Here is a 17,083-nt window from a genome sequence, read left to right as displayed (position 1 = left end):
CATCTGACCGCAGCCAGGATCGACACAATATTCATCTGACCTCAGCCAGGATCGACACAATATTCATCTGACCTCAGCCAGGATCGACACAATATTCATCTGACCTCAGCCAGGATCGACACAATATTCATCTGGACCACAGCCAGGATCGACACAATATTCATCTGACCGCAGCCAGGATCGACACAATATTCATCTGACCTCAGCCAGGATCGACACAATATTCATCTGACCTCAGCCAGGATCGACACAATACTGCTCAAAAAAAACAAAAAAAGGCTTTTACCTGATGTTCATTTATCATTAGTTCCCGCCGACACGGCTAGCAAGAGCGAAACTTTTCCTTGGCCCTCAGGAACACGAATATGGTGATCGTGTGCTTCCATAACGAGCATTTTCTAAAACCTTGACAATTTTGAACAGTCCACGAAACTTAAGGTCAAACTTAAAAATCATCCGTTCATTGGATAAAAGATAAAATCACCTACGCGAAAAGGCTTAAGTATAGTGGCCTTTCTTACATTCTTCCGAAGGGCGTCACTGTGGGACGCTTTGCTGCAATGCGACGAATTTCTGATACAGGGAAGTTATCCTCTCTTCTTCTGCAAGTCTAACGAACGGATAGGTGTGCCAAATAAAATTTCAGGGGTACTGAAACCTATCACTCGATGTGTAGTAGTATTCAACGATAATTGTACTTTTCACCTAAGTTATCTTGCTAATTTTGTTCGCTTTCGATTTCCATAGCGGTCAAAGTCGCTTTTAGGGTTTCGTTTTGACGTTTAACCTGACCATTGGACCGGTTTGCACAGTGTGCGATGAAGTGCAGATGAATTTCAGAATTAGAACAAAAAATGTTAAGTTCACTCTTGTGAAGCAGTTGCCTTGATCGCTAATGATACGATATGGGGCGCCGAATAGATAAACAAATTCATATCTTTAAGGTCACTTTTGCGTGTTAATTTTATAATAGCTGTTACAATCGAACACATCAATTTGTCAGAATTCTCCAAAAATTAAACAAAGACCTTCTTAATTCTACTTCATCTCTCTCGGAAATCAGTAGACGTTACTAGATCTTGATCTTAGGTCAAAACAAGAGTGTTTAAAAATTAATTAAATCTCATTTATACATCCCCTTTCTTAATTCTCGTAAAATAATATTTCGACTATTTTTAACTTTTATGGAAAACGGAAAGGGCTGCTCCAGATCCGCCGGCAAGCGTGACTAACGAAATTATAACCGTCGTCTTCCACAAACTTTAATAATTGTTACATTTTTCAACATCTATAAAAATTTGCCGAAAATATCGATTTGAACTGTATGCCAGTGTCGAGAAACTTTGAGGATAGGAAGCATTTGCATTTGAGTTTTTCCCGTGTGATTTTTCGAAAATTTGCAAATCAGGCATTTATCAACAAATTTGCGAACTGTTCGCGACATTTTGAGAAACCAGTACAGGACATACAATTTATCCAAATTTTTATTTATTTTTTTTTTTAACTAGGTGTTTCAAATTAGTGTGTATCTACATGTGATTTATTATCGACCAAGTCCCTGCTTGGGGAACAACCGGTAAAAAGCGTGTGCGATGGCCGCGTTGAATTCTTCGAAAAGAGTATTGGCCCTAAACATACGTCTTAGTTAAATCTGGGTCAAGTTCATTCGCTTTAAGGGCGGCGATTATTTTTAAAACCTCATCACCTCGTTGTTGTGCTAACTAGTCCGCCTGTAAATCAACGATTTGAATGTTTGTATGGTTGTTTTTTTTTAAGGGCGCCGTGTTAAGTGGTGGATTTCGAGAAAAGAAGACGGCATATTTCATGTGTTTTTCTTCGCCATAACGAATATCAAAATCAAAAGCTTGCAGAAAAGTCTACCAGCCCTGTGCTCGAGGAGTTAGGTCATACCTACTTTGTACGTGCTGCTTTGAAAGAATTGCAGTTTATAATCGGTCACTACCGTCAAGCGTCCTCCGACCAGGAAGTGTCGAAAATGTTTCACGGCATTTACGACGGTTCAGCCACCACGGAAAAATTTCGAATAAATTGACTGAACGAAGTAGGAGCTAAAACCAAGAAATTGACAGAGTTGGATGGGCGTTTTCTAACAATTTCGCGCTCAGTTGTAGCTAGTCAGTATGGTCTCCGATAAACGAATTTATCACTCTTTTAAACGGATTTCAACTTTCAAGAGTACCGGTTACCCTTCCTGACGGTACAACAATAACAAAATTATCTTGATGTTTACTTATGTAAGATTCATTTAAAATAGCAATTGTAAGATTCATCAAAATACCAACAAAAGCCGGAAACAATTCCATCGTAAATGAGGAGAGGTACTCTCTTAAGTTAACATGTCATTGATTCTAAACTAAAGCCAGATGCTAGATTCCTTCACATCCCTCACGCCCCGTGACATAAACAAAACGAGACAAAAAGGCGAGGTAATTAATACAAGGTCACGCGGCTGGGTCGTCTTGGGTCTCCACTTTGACGGCTCCAATCAATTCCAGAAAACACTTCAGAGTTTCAATAAATTTTGACTCTCGAGATAACAATTAAACCGGTGGAATTTAGTTAAACGTTAATGTTGTGTGCTATTAAATCTCTGCCAGTTACAATGTCCACGGAAGACATGAAATCATCAGGTACCACATAGAACGAATTTTTCAATAAATATGTCTTAAATTTCAACCACGGTTAAAATTTGGCTATCACAAAAAGAAGAGCCATCACGACCAATCCCTATCAGTGAGGTCATGTTGTTAAACTGCTTGCCATTCAAATAACGTGAAATATTGTCTTTCATTAAAGAGCAATTTGAACCCATGTTAAAAAGAAAAAGGAAAGGTCTCACCAGATTTAAGTTTTCTCCAAATATGTATCGATTGTTTTTCGCAAACGTTCACGTGCCTCTCCACCACTTGCTCCCGTTTCGACTTTGAGGGACAATTTGTAACAGGTAGGCGTTTAGGCACCAGCACGCTTTTTCCTCGCAGACCGTTGTGCAAATTCGTCCACAAAAATGGCATTTCTCAGGGAGGTGGACCCGTTTTTCGTTGTTGGGCTTGTTGGAAGACGGCGACAAAGCTCGACGCTTCAATTCGGTGTGATGACCGGAAGGAAATAGCGTCGCGCCTTTACCGAGTCTCCATTGCAACAGTGTACAGATACTTTTGGTGTCTGCTCTGGACGAACCTTCACCTGAGAATCCTTTACGCACGGACTTGTCACTTTCCGCGTTACTCGCAGTATTGTCCACACGCCACTTTGACGGGGGCAAATCCCACTTCTGATGTCAGAATAACAGGATGAGGTCTTAGCCGCCAAGACATTATTATTTGATATTTGTTATAAATAAAGGGAATAAAGAACGTAACGGTCCGCGCGCGTGTACCTAACGCTCCACCCTCCAGTTATTCTGGTACTACCCTCGCGTCACACACGAACGTTCCGTTCGTCAGGGGTTGCCCCGCTGACGCGTTCTTAAGAACAGTGATAACATGTTTCTAAAAATAACTCTATTTGGTATAAGGAGTACAGCCAAAGCATTAAAATAACAAAATAAATCTTTTCCACGAGTGGCGCCGACAAATATTAAATTTGACTCCCCGTGTCATTTAAAAAAAATCAAGTTAGCTTTGCATCTTCAAAACAAATGACGTTAGAAAATTTAAAAATTCTCAGATAATAGAATTTAAATACTTCTTTCTAACTGTGTGCCAAATTCCAGGGTTGGCAAAAAACATGTTTTTTTTTATTTAAAACAAAACATACAGTTTTTTTTTATTTTAAACAGTTTTTTTTTGTTTAAAACATGTTTTAAACTTGGTAAAAAAAAACATGTTTTAAACCAATTTTAAACACGAATAAAACAGCATTAAACCGGTTGAAATCTTTATTATGTTGCTGTACTTTTACGCTCAACCACTGGGCATGCGCACTGCGCAGTTGTATTAATATTGCAATTACCTGGAAAATTACTGAAATTTAGATTTCTTATTATTTTCTCGTGTTATCCTCTAGTGGTATAATAGTAGTTTATTTAACGAGTTCGTGTGTAAATTGGGTTTTTTTTGGCACTCGTGGACCTGTCATATCAAAAAAAACCCAATTTGTATTGGAAATGTGAATAATCGGAATAAATGAATAAATGAACGTGACTAAAAAGAGTTGAATTCTTGTTTTTTTTTTTTTAAATACATGGATGAAAAAACATGTTTAAAAAACAAGTTTTAAACAAACGTGTGTTTTTTATACAATATGTTTAAAACACTGTTTTAAACTGTAGATTCAAACATAATGTTTTAAACATGCCAACCTTGCCAAATTCCAACGAACTCTGCTAAACCGTTCTGAAAATATTTACCTGTATCCATTCTTTTTAGCGACCATGTATATGTCTGCGATAACAGATTTGAAACTTTTTTAAGAGTAGTTATCACTTATCCTTATCAGGTACTCACACGATTTTATACTTTTGTATGATTGCAGTCCTATTTCCTATTCCAAGAGTAAATATGTGCAAGCAACACTATATAACTTGTGTGTAGAAAATGTAGTACTTCGAAGACAATTAAAAAATGTTTCGAGCGTTGTATTGCTCATTGTATACTGACGTAAAAGTATTACAGAAGAAATAAAGAAAAAATTTTACAAAGGTGTAACGACGGCGTCAATTACGCAACAAGTTAAGCGAACAAAACTGCATTGTCACGGATTGCTTAAGAAGTCGTAGAGAGTAGGTTGAGTTTTGAATAATGAAGTTGTTAAGATGATTGAAACACTTACAAATTTTTCAAAAACTGAAAATATACGACTATGTTACATAATTTATGTAACGTCAATCACAAAATTCTCTATATTTTACGAATGAGTAGTACTCGACATACCATTAATCACAATCAATTACATAACAACTCGGAACGCAAATCAATCATTGTTATTTACATTGAGCGCAGTGGCATCAAGTAAGTTGAGAGTTTTATGGCATGCTTTTGTCCAAAACATTGTAGATACAAAATACAAACATGCTGATACTAACCAGTAGTTTTAAAGAAATGACAAAAATAGTTTTTGTTACAGTTATTTATTACCGAAAATGTAAATGGTAGTGTAGCTAGAGCCGTGTTCTGGTCTAGCCTAGCTGCATCCATTTTTGAGTTATGACGTTATCACGAATTTTTTTAAATGACAATCCCCACTTTTTTCTTCTTTTTCTGACAGACCTACCTACCTACCTAAACTATGAATTAAAAAATTTGGTAACTTACATATAGTCTATTTTTTAATCAAAGAACCATGACCTGTTGATTTAGGTTTGCAAATATAAAATTGTACTAAATTTGGAGAATTTAATGATATCCATTGGCGGGTGTTGGTCAGTAGCGCGCCGCGGTCAGTTTACCCTTTGCTAGAAGTTTGACGGCCCCAAAAGGTACAGGACACTTGCGCGCAATTGAGGGATTAAGATAATAAAATACACCTATACCGTTAAACCGGTAGGACTACTTATTGCCCTTTGCACTGCTCATGTTTTTTTTCATTTTGCTATTCTTAGTAAAATCTGTAGGTAAGGTCGGGTTGTTTTGTGGAATTCTGAAATTTGAGAAAATCTTCAGGGGGTGGATAAATACAATAAATAAAATTCGAAATATGTATAGGAAGCGTTACAAATATGTAACCAATTTAATTAAGTTCTACATGTAAGAATAATGCTATCTACCGATTTGATTTTGTAAAAAGTGTTTGTTACCAATATAGCAAGAAATAATATAAATATTTTCCCTAACATTTCAGTGTTTTATATAACTCTGTTACCTAGGTGCGATTCGCAGGTAAACTGACCGCCGCGCCCTACTGACCAAAAGCCTATTACTACTTGGCACGCAACTGTCCTGTAGGATTAAGCCCACCCGTAGATTTTTCTGACCGCGGCGCGCAAGTGACCCATGCCCCCATTGGCTATACCCACCAGCGCCTGTCATTTTTAATGTCCTTGAAAATACGCAAACTCGCATTTAAAATTTGAATGTGTTACTGGAAATGCTTCGCAAAGTAAGACATTTATTAAACTTTCAAATTGGTTGTTATTAATTGTTATTAACTTTATTAACATGCTGTGCTACTAAAATCTCTAATAATCTCAATTTTTATATGATGAGATTTTTTACCCTAGGTCAAAAGTGTGCAATGTTGTCATCTCTATTTTGGGTGTAAATTGCGGTGTTGTGGTTCTTTGATTAAAAAACAAACTATAACTTTTTTTTTTGAGAAAATGACAAATTTTACTTCAAAGCTTTAATTTAATTTTTAATGTATTCCATTTTTTTCTATGTAGTTATTTAAAATCGAGGGTTTACTTCAATAGACCAAACAATTTAGAAAATTTATAACTCAGAATTCGCGCTGAAATGGAATAAATTAGCCCTAATATTATTGAGCGCGGTGTACAGTGTTTACACTCCTGTGAGAGTGCTAAATAGGGGTGTCACCGAGTTGGACCACCATCCCTAATTTGTATTACTCTGATGGTTGAGTTCGACCACCTGCCGCCACCAAAGGGATTAAGATCCTCCAGGTAGTCATCGAGGGCCAAAGAGATGAAACCTTCATATTTAGTTCTTTTACACACTTGTATTTTTTTGTCAAATCGATAATATTTACCTTGATGGCACATTCCAATATTGCAACAACTTTTTTAATCAAATAATGTTTGCATTGCATGGTTACAAAAAAAATGCTTATTATATGTGCCTTTAATTTCTTATTTTGTCTGTTGCCAAACAAAACTATATTTTAAACCTAAACGAGTGGTCATAGATTCTGAAGTTGCGATACACAAGGCAGTTGGTAATATTTGGCCAAATGTTACTGTTATGGGTTGTAAGTCATGTTGCGCAATGCTGGTTTAGAAAAATTTAGGCCTTAGGATTAGTAAGTGAATACCAAAATAGAGAATAAAAAATTGGTAAATTTTTAAGATTATTAAGATTACAAAGAAACTTAGATCGGATTTCGCAAAAGCTGGCTTCTAACACTAAACAGTGATAAATGTAAGGTACTGCATTTAGGGAAAAAGAATCCAGCTGTCAAATATTTCATTCAGAAAATCATAACACCCGTAGATTCTCATAACGACTTGGGCGTCACAATCACTAGCGACTTATCCTGGTCAGAGCATATTATACGCACAGTTAAACGTGCAAATACGAGCAGTTATGTCATGTCCAAAGCTTTTTCTCGGCCTTCTAAGACAACCTTCCTAAAAATAAACAAGTCATATATTATACTACCCCTGCTCGAATATGCAAACGTGATATGGTTTCCAACATTGATTCGCGACATCAAACTGATTGAGAAAGTGCAAAGGAGAGCTACCAAACGAGTTTGGAGTCTGCGGAATGAGTCCTAGGACAACAGGATTGGGAGATTAAAATTGTTACCACTTTGTAGTGACCCAGTTTAAAATTTAAATTTAAATTTCCGGTACCGCCACAACAGCGCGCCAAATGTGAAGGTACTAGCGGCTAGACTAGGAACTACGAGCGGATATCTAGCGGGGGGTTGAAGCTCGCTCGCGCGGGTGGTTAAAGGGGGTAGGTCACTTTTGTTTGGTTTTTCGAAACGAACAGACCTTGCGAAGAGCGATCCAATATTCCAAAAATCTGTAAGTTACATCTGAACCGATTACACTACCGTTCTGAGTAGATATTTTGTGTCCCCGTGAAGAATCCGGCAGTTTATTTTTTTATCCACACGGGTAATTATTTATCTCACGTTCGTTGTCCGTTGTTATGTTTTTGGGACCAGGACCACGTGGTAAGGGTATGTTGTAGATTTTATTTTGTTGCATGCTGTTGCTTTAAGAAGCGCCCATTCGTTAATTTTAAGCGTTATCTTTCTTCCGGGAGGTTCATTTTTTTAACAATCTGGTAATTTCGCAAATTCGGAGCCGTCATCCGAACCGCGTGCGTCCATTTTGGTTTTTTTTCTTTCACTAAATTTTCTAACGGCACTCGACCCGCCATTTTCTTTTTTGTTTAACATTACCAGTGATTATTGTATTCGTGATTTATGTTGTTTACTGATATTCGTGCCTTTTAAGGTGGTTCTATTTTATCGTTATTTAACTTCACGTCTTGTTCTCTTTTATTTCCTCATTGTTTAATGTTGCGGTTTGTTTTTTGCTTATGTTATCCTTGTTTAATGTTGCATTTTGTTTTGTTTATTTGATCATTGTTTAATGTTGCGCTTTGTTTTGTTGAATTAAACTCGGGTTTTCTTTATGTTGTTGTTAAGCACCGCTAGATTTCGCAAGAGTTAAAGTAAAATGTTGTAAGTGCGCCACTACGGGAGTTAGGTTTCAATCAGGAAGTCGTGGGGTTGTCTAGTAAATTCCTGGGGAGGCCACGGTTAAGTTACGGCCGTTAGCGGAGGCGGACCTAAGCCCTGCTCGATGCGGCTCTGGGATGCTGACGTGAAACCTCCGTCGCGGTTCTAGAGATCTTAGGTTCTTGTCGGTAAACGGTTGGTTGTGGAAGGTGGAGCAAGCTCTGCTCGAAGCGGCTTGGGAAGCTCATCGTACAACCCCGAGGCGCTCTGTCACTCTTTCTTGGTCGGTGAAATAGCCCGACTTTCATTACTAACCCGAGTATCTAGAAACGTCGCTGGTCTCAAGCCGATTCAGATTATTCTTCTGAGTCCCCTCGCGGCCGAGAGTTTGTTACCTCCAGCTCTAAGCTCCCGTCGGCGTACCTTGACAGCATAGTTCCAAATTAAACATTGTTTTGTCATTAATCGAATTGTAAAATATGAGTAATACCTGGGATACGGTTTTTGAAGAGGGTTTTTCATCAGTCCCTGTCTGTAATAACTGCACCATAATTTGTTTACTTGTTTTGCAAGCTTTAACTGTCATTTTGTCTGTCATGTGCCCGTTTTTCTGTTATGTTAAATATTGTTGCATTCATCTTGTCGTTTATCTTTGTGATGTACTCAACTAGTTAATTTCTTGTACTTCGTAAAACTTAATTTCTGTCCGTTGTATTCGTTTCAATTTCTTTTTCATCAAAGTTATTACAGACATTTTTAATAAAAGGTATTTTGCGTCCCTCACATGTGTGTTTTATTTGCGGCACTCTTCCAACTGGAACCCTCACCGTTTGCATTCCGAACCTTTTCCGCCAAAAGAAAATCACAACGTAGGGCTCCTCTGATTCGATGACGATCACGACCACATTTGTTACCGTTTTGCGCAGGTTCGAATATTTGGCGGAAAAAGTAATGTATTCAAATCATTACAACTTGAAAAGAGACGAAAGCGCGGCGATTTAATTTGGACAATTAAAGTTTTTAACATCGCAAAATACAGTTCCCTCCAAAGATTCTTCAGGTTGACTGACAATTCACATTTGAGAGGTCACAAACTTAAACTGAAAATGCAATGTTGTACCACCAACGTCAGACGCAACTTTTTTCCAAATAGAGTGTTTGCTGCTTGGAATGAGCTTACTGAAGAAACTGTCTGTAAGTGCGGTCAGTATAAATGTTTTTAAAAGCAGAGTGGACAATAATAATAATAATAATAATTTTTTGGTCTTCACTATTTGAAATCTTCGGATGTTAGCAATGGATCTGTCTTTGAATTGTTTAATATGATTTCATAAGTCAGGTAGCGTGGTCCAACTCCCATACGCCCCTAAATAGTTGGCGGAAGGCAATTTCAACATTTGCCTTACATTTTATTGTTAATCTTAGATATTTGTTTGTTTTTGTTTGAGGTCAATTAAATTTTTTCCATTAAAAATTAAATTAAATTTTTGAAGATTTTCTCAAAAACATTGTTATGTAAGGTATGTACCAATTTTTTTCATTCATCGTTTAGGTAGTAGGGAGGTCTATCAGAAAGAGGACAAAAAAATGGGGGTTGTCATTTAAAAAAAAAATGGTGATGACGTAATAGCTCCAAAATGGATAACGTCATGAACAAATGAAGCACTACGAGAAATAAAAATTGACCTGTTTCAGCGTTTTCGACAAATGTCATTAGTTTTGAAATTACCGAATCTAATTAATTTTAACCAGTAACAGAACTCGTCATGACGAACAATTTTTTTATATACCACTTTTTCTAAATCCGCATTTTTTTTAACATTACCCCCCCCCATAAATTAACGAGTCGTTCAGCCGTTTACGTAAACCTTCTATAGTCAGAATCACGAAACAATGCGTGTGCGTCATCGATGAAGGTTTTGCAGTACCAACTTAAAACTGTAAAACTGCGAATTCTATCGTTCAATTGTTGGTAATTTTTATCCCTGAGGATTGGCATGTCGAGGAACCAGTTTTTAGTCAATTTACATCTTCTTATTGATCGATCGATAACGATTAAAGCAAATTGTGAGGTTAGAAGAAGTCACTGTCTTAGTGTTTACGTTCCTTTTGAGATCCTCGTACCACTGCTTTCCTACGTGTAATAAAACAGCTCTTTTCAGAGCTAACTTTTGCGTGTGTTTTTTACGATCCCTGCAAGTTACATTTGAAGATGCCGAAACCTTTGCTCAAGCGGTCTAAAGAAATGATTGCCTCATTAATTGAATACTTCACGAAAAAGAGAGATCACGGAGGACCTCTTCTATCTTTAAAAAGCATTCAACAAGTAAGAGAAAAATTTAATGTAATGTTTATTATTAAAGGAGTCTTGATTCTGTTGCAGAGGGTGGCTGACGCTTTAAAAATTAATCTGTGCACAGTGTCGTCTGTTAATAACCAGGTTAAAGCTGGTGAGCCATTAACATCCCCCCAAAAAAAAGGCCAAGGAAAAAACAAGTACGTGACATTAGTCAGTCTGAAAAATATGAAATTTGAGCGAGTATTTATGAGATGGTTGAAAATAGTATATTTCAAACCAAGGTAAGAAAGTGGTTTCTTGCAGACCGCAGGCAAAGATTATAAACCGAGTCGTAGACGAGGTTTGTAAGTGCCTAAGGTCTGCAAGGACACTTTCTTAACAAGGTTTGAATACAATTTTTTTCCCTACCGGCACAACTTTGTTGAAAAAAGTCAAAAAAGATGGTTATATTCGTGATTAAAACGAAAATTTTGAGAATTGAATAGTAGGCTGTGTTATTTGTTTAATTAACTTGTCATCGCATTTGAAGATTTGAGGTTTGTTCGAAAATTTGATATAAACAGGGTAAAGTAATCTACCTACCTAGCTTATCTGTTTATTTTCCAGATTATATGATTGACCTACCAACTTACTTCATTGAATTGGCTTTCATTTATCAATAACTTATTTCACTTTTGACACTTTTGACATTTGTATTTTGGTACAGTTTTACCATAAACATTTCATGATTAACTTTCTTACCTTAGCGAGAAAGTTGAATTTTCTCACCTCAAATGAGGTATCCACAGCCTACATTTCTAACCGGTAGGGAGAAAAAGTATAATTCCACAACATGAATGTTTTGAGAGCTTCAAATTTGTGTTTCAGGAAAACACGTGACTCAGGCATCATTACTGGAAGTTCTAGTAAGGAAACACATTTTTCTAGGGTCCATAAGTTCGTTAAAGCAAGTTTTACATAACATTGGCTTTACATTTAAAGCAACTGATTCTAAAAGGTTAATGGAATTAGGACATGTTGCTATTTCAAGAGTACAATTTTTAAGATCTTACATGCAAAATTTGAATGCACAAAATCCTCTACAGTGTGTATACCTTGATGAGACATGGATATTTGAAAATGGATCTGTACACAGGTCTTGGCAGGATGATAGCTACAAAAGTTAAAGTGCGTCTATCGATATTTGGAAACGACTTTTTAAACACTAGTTAACATTTTGGGTCGTTTATGATGGTGTCATTACCAGGGGATTATTTACCTACCCTGTAACAAAAACTCTGGATGGTTCAAGACTTGTAAGTACCTGCGGATTATTGAGAATCGGTTACTCACCACTTTTACAACAATCTTTGTTAGCTGGCAATAAACCACTGAAGGAATCAAAAGGTCGTTTTCAAATATCGATAGACGCACTTTAATGGAATTTTTTTGTTGTAACAAAATTATTTTGGCAGTTTTGACTTTTCTTTTGACGGAAACTAAAATTATTTTTACACACTTAATAAATCATTTACTTTCTTTGACTTTTCCTTTGACGGATACTAAAATTATTAATAAATCATTTACTTTCTTACAAATATTAAAATAATAAATCTGGCAATGCGATCACAAGAAAATGTCGAACAGACACTGACAGAAAAAAAAAGTTGTATCCGTTGCATCATTGAATCAGTTAGTCCAACATGAAAAGAAAAAATCATACCCAACTCGGTCCCAAAAAGATCGTGAGGGGCTAATATGACCCGTTGAATTACTTTAAAAATATTGTTTTATGTCCAAATAGCACAAATCACAAAAACCTTACAACAAATACCCCGATCTAGCTGAAGCTTGGAGCTGTGTAGACACCTGCAACACACTTGAGTGTTTTCAACTTAACTACAGCCTTAAAAATTGCGGTACGTGTGGAGGGAGTAGTCAATGCAGTAGACATAAGTGCCGTCTCTAAACAAAGAACAACGTAATATGTATTCTCTTCCAGTTTTACTAATTTTCTAGGCGACCTTACATCGGAAAAACTTTTTAAGGCTCTGTCCAGTTTTTTGCACATTTTGCAACTGCATTTTTATTTACTTGTGATTCAAACTAAAACGACATTTTTATTCTAACATAAGCCGGCCACACACACAGAGGGAAGAATGTGCAGTTAAAAGTGTACACACTTGTCCTAAGTTAAACCCGTACTCTCTGTGAGTACACACACACTACTGCTTCCCCGTCAGTTGTGCAGCAAACGTTCATTGTGATGGTGACCAAAAAGGAAATTTGTCTGATAACAGTGGCGTGCCCCTGTATTGTATTCACGAGACATATTTTGTAAATCACACAAAATACGGCCGTCACTGAATTTTAACCGAAGCATGCAGAGACTTGTCGCCACACACAGTAAGTTATCCCCGCGCGGGTTTGAATGTGCACGCCAAAAATCAAGACAGTCTTGATTCCAACTGACTTGAATGCGCGTGCCACATTCTTCTCCACACACACGGAGTTTTAACTGTACCCCGTGGCGTGTGCATTCAAGTCTTGACTCTTCCCTCTGTGTGTGTGGCCCCCAATAGACTCACCGGCAAAAAAAGCGGAACACTAATTAACCAACAACAAAAAATTAATGTATTTCCATAATACCTATTTTGATGTATTTTGAACAGGACGTGATGATAGCAAATACAACCTTGGGCATTAGCATAGGCTATTTTCAACAGTAATATCCCAAGTGCATGAAAATAACCAATTAAATTTTGACGTTTTGTCAAAATGTTTTGCTTAGAAATATGTTAAGTAAATTTTCCACGTAACAAAATCCCGAGTACGTAGCACTGTATTCGGAATGATTATTTCCTGAATTATTATGAACAAATAGATTTTAGAACGAATTATTTGCGACATCTTTGACAATGATTGCAAAAAATTGAGAAGCGATTAAACTTTGACACATAGATATTTACCCGGCTAAATTTTGACGTTTCAAATTTAACCGATATAAAAGCCAGAAAAACCATAGCAACTACCGCTTTTTATACATACTCGTAATGTACGAAGGAAATAATCACATAAAATAGTATATTATGTTATGAGGAGCAAAAATGAAGTTTCATGTGCTGCGGCTGGTAGATTGGTTGCCGAACGCAGTGAGGCAGACAAACCAGCCAAAGCACATAAAACCATTTTTGCTCCGAATAACATATACTATTTTTTCTTCAAACCTTCATAACAAATTATTTAAGACATGTTAAGAAACCAGGTAGGAATTTCACATGATTTAGCTAGTTTACTTTACAGCCGCTCATCAGCGGAGATAATAACTTCACGGACGCCCTCAGCGGAGATAATAACTTCACGGATGCTCCTCAGCGAAGATAATAACTTCACGGACGCTGGTCTGCTCTTTAGATGCCATGACTAGAGAGCGGATTTCTAGTTTTTATGCTTTTTGTGGGGGTTATAAGTAGCTCAATACTTTTTGAGATGTGTAACAGACTTAAAATTTTGAGTCATTTGAGCCCTATTTTGTTATGCTTTTTTTGCTTTTTTTGCAGTTTTATGCATATTAAAATGTATATGCTTATTTACTGCCTTTTTCCTTATTTATAGGTATTTTTTCATTCTTTACTTATTAGAATTTTTATTGTTTTAACACGGAAAACATTCCGTTGCCGCAAGAAATGAAAAAAATTAATTTCTCGTTTGTCGTTGATGAAATGTGGTGGCAGCCAGGTTTATAGGAACTCATCTCTCACTTTGTTGTTGCGAAAAACCGGTTTAACACGATAACACTAGGCGAATTATTTGCTCCATATTTACCGATTCCCTCGTATTCCTTCTTAGAGTGCAGGTCATTGTTTCATTTCATTTAAAATTTAATTCAAAAATGCCAAAACCAAAATCTACGCCTGATGAGTGGATAAAAAATTTTCCAGAATTTATAATTGAAAATAATAAAATATTTTGTCGAGTTTGCGTTAAAACCGTAAGTATTTTTTGTGTAGTTACCTAATTCTCTAGTATTCAGAAAATATTATTTTAGATTCAAAGCGAAAAAAAATATAATGTTATTCAACATATGAAAAGCAACACTCATGTTGAACGAAGAAAAAAATTCGAGATTTCAAAATTTAAACAACAAACTCTACAAGAATCTGTTGCAAGCACATCACGGCAAAACGAACAATTTCAGTTTAACTTCGACTTATGTAGGATGATGGTTCAGTCCAATATACCATTCAAAAAGTTAGATAAAGGCCCATTTCAACAGTTTCTACAAACCCATTGCAATAGACACGTTCCGGCTGAGAGCACTCTTCGTAAAAATTATTTAGAGCCAGTATTTCGAGAAGTGTGTAACAAAATTAAACAACGCATCGGAAGTAACTACATGTGGTTTGCAGTCGATGAAACAACAGACAGTTGTGGAAGGTACGTGGCAAGTTTAATTCTCGGTATTTTAAAGGAAGATATTCCTACTAAAGGATATGTTGTCAGTTGCAAAGAATTGTCCAAAACAAACAGTAATTCGATTACCAGATTTGTTAATGAAAGTCTTACGTCTTTTTTTCTTCCAAATGCCGTACCAACGGACAAAATTTTGCTAATGATTTCGGATGCCGCTGCATACATGATTAAAGCTGGAACAAACTTAAAAATATTTTACGAAAAATTAATTCACTGTACATGTGTTGCGCACGGACTAAACAGAATAGCTGAAACTATACGATTAGAATTTCCTGTGGTAAATAAGTTAATTTCAAATGGTAAAAAAATTTTTGTTAAAGCCCCACTAAGAGTGCAATATTTTAAGGAAACATTTCCAACCATACCTTTACCACCAGAACCAATTTTGACCAGATGGGGAACTTGGTTAGAGGCCGCATTTTATTATAGTCAATATATTAATCAATTTGAAGAAGTAGTTACCGAATTTGTCGACGCTCCGTCGCAGTCAATAAGAAACTGCATAGATATTTTCAAAAATAAAGAGTTGCGACAGAATTTAGCTTTTCTAAAAAGTAATTATGAATTTGTATGTGAGACTATAACAAAACTAGAAAAACAAGGTGTTCCATTGGTTGACTCAGTGAATATGGTTCAAAAATTTAAAGAAGAAACTAACTCTGTGAGAGGAGCAGTTGGGCGTGTCGTATCTGAGAAACTCGACAATGTTTTAAACAAAAACACAGGTTTTGGTATTTTGTGTGACATAGCGCGAGTTTTACAAGGCGAATATGTGGAAAACTTAAACATCGATTCTACAATTATCCCCAAATTCAAATTTGCGCCAACTACAAGTGTAGATGTGGAGCGCAGTTTCTCCAACTTTAAAAATATATTGAATGATCGACGAAGAAATCTTACAATTAATCATTTAGAACAACTCCTTATCATTCATTGTTTCAAAGAAGAAGATTGAAGTTCAAGTAGTGTTTTCTAACCATAAGGAGTTGTTTTTTGTTGTATAAGCAATACAAAAATGTTATATTTTCATTTTTAGGAATTGTGTTTTATTATCTTGTTTTTATGCTTTTTAATGCTTTTTTGTTTAAAATAAAACTTTTTTATTCAGTATGTTATGCTTATTTAAGCGCTTAATTTTTATTTTTTTGTGCATATAAATCCGCTCTCTAGCCATGACAATGAAGTGACACTTTAGCATTATCAATGCAGCAGTGCAATGTCATATTTTACGGACGTTTGAAGAAAAACAAATTTTCTGCTAAAAAATCTTCTTTTCTTAAATGACGTCATTGTTCACTTTGTAAAGGACCGCGCATCCAATGCGTAAACAATGTGAGTAAACAAGTCTCACTAAAGCACACGGTCTGAAAGACCTGTGAGAAAACTCACTTGAAACTCACTTAACCCTTAAGTAAAAGGAACGCATCATTAAGTGAGTTATGACGTCACAACTGAGAATTTACTGAGTTTCTGTGTAAATGGGAAGCAACTAATATCTTCGAAAATGTATTAGAGTAGATGAAATACTTATTTATTCTCTTGGTCCCGAACACCAAAGCACGGAGTCGACATAGGTCACACAATAGTTGCAACCAATTCAGTAGCAAAACTTGAGATGATAAGGTTCTAGACTAGAGCATTTCCCTAACGTTTTTACTCCCAAAATTAATAGTAATTATTTTACCGGTACTCATTTTCCGGACGACGAAACACTAATGTGTGTGGTAAGTAAGTGCCTAGACACAAACAAAAGCATTTTTTTCTAAGCACCTCAGCATCGTTACACCAAATAAATTAGTGTCTATTATTGTTGGTTATATAGAGAAATTAACTAGGCAAAAATGAATAGGGAATTCCACAATTTTTCTTGGAAAGCAAAATAATTGCCCCAATTCTTCCATCTATTCTTAAACACAAGATAAATTTGAAATGTGACAGGTACTTGAAACGTTACATTAAATGTGCATATACCGGGTGTAGAATTGGTTTACGGGA

The 17,083-nt window shown here is 36.1% G+C and overlaps 2 protein-coding genes across 7 annotated transcripts in view; one reads left to right on the top strand and one right to left on the bottom strand.

Moving 5' to 3' along the window:
* LOC138131088 (clavesin-1-like) overlaps positions 1 to 17,083 on the bottom strand; it is a 41,565-nt gene that overhangs the window by 5,209 nt on the left and 19,273 nt on the right. The window contains exon 1 of one of the 6 annotated variants that reach the window (XM_069047855.1): positions 12,441 to 12,553. The exons of 4 other annotated variants lie outside the window; for them this stretch is intronic. The gene's annotated coding sequence lies outside the window, so the exon portion shown is untranslated. Of the gene's footprint in view, positions 1 to 4,469; positions 4,608 to 12,440; positions 12,554 to 17,083 lie in introns of those variants that run through there. One more of the 6 variants, XM_069047854.1, reaches the window with a different exon arrangement.
* Positions 14,036 to 16,196, top strand: LOC138131087 (uncharacterized). Its single transcript, XM_069047850.1, has 2 exons — positions 14,036 to 14,606; positions 14,664 to 16,196. Exons 1-2 carry the CDS (start codon positions 14,508 to 14,510, stop codon positions 16,041 to 16,043), a joined length of 1,479 nt encoding a protein of 492 aa, XP_068903951.1. The 5' UTR covers positions 14,036 to 14,507; the 3' UTR covers positions 16,044 to 16,196.

The sequence above is a fragment of the Tenebrio molitor genome, chromosome 5 (assembly GCF_963966145.1).
Source record: "Tenebrio molitor chromosome 5, icTenMoli1.1, whole genome shotgun sequence".
Taxonomy (NCBI): domain Eukaryota; kingdom Metazoa; phylum Arthropoda; class Insecta; order Coleoptera; family Tenebrionidae; genus Tenebrio; species Tenebrio molitor.
This window is presented reverse-complemented; position numbering and strand designations above follow the sequence as displayed.

What these genes read in the sequence shown, in the direction of transcription:
- LOC138131087 (XM_069047850.1), top strand. Translation starts at nt 14,508, where the DNA reads ATGCCAAAACCAAAATCTACGCCTGATGAGTGGATAAAAAATTTTCCA. An exon ending in GTCGAGTTTGCGTTAAAACC is followed by an intron (nt 14,607 to 14,663) that starts GTAAGTATTTTT and finishes ATATTATTTTAG; the next exon opens with ATTCAAAGCGAAAAAAAATA.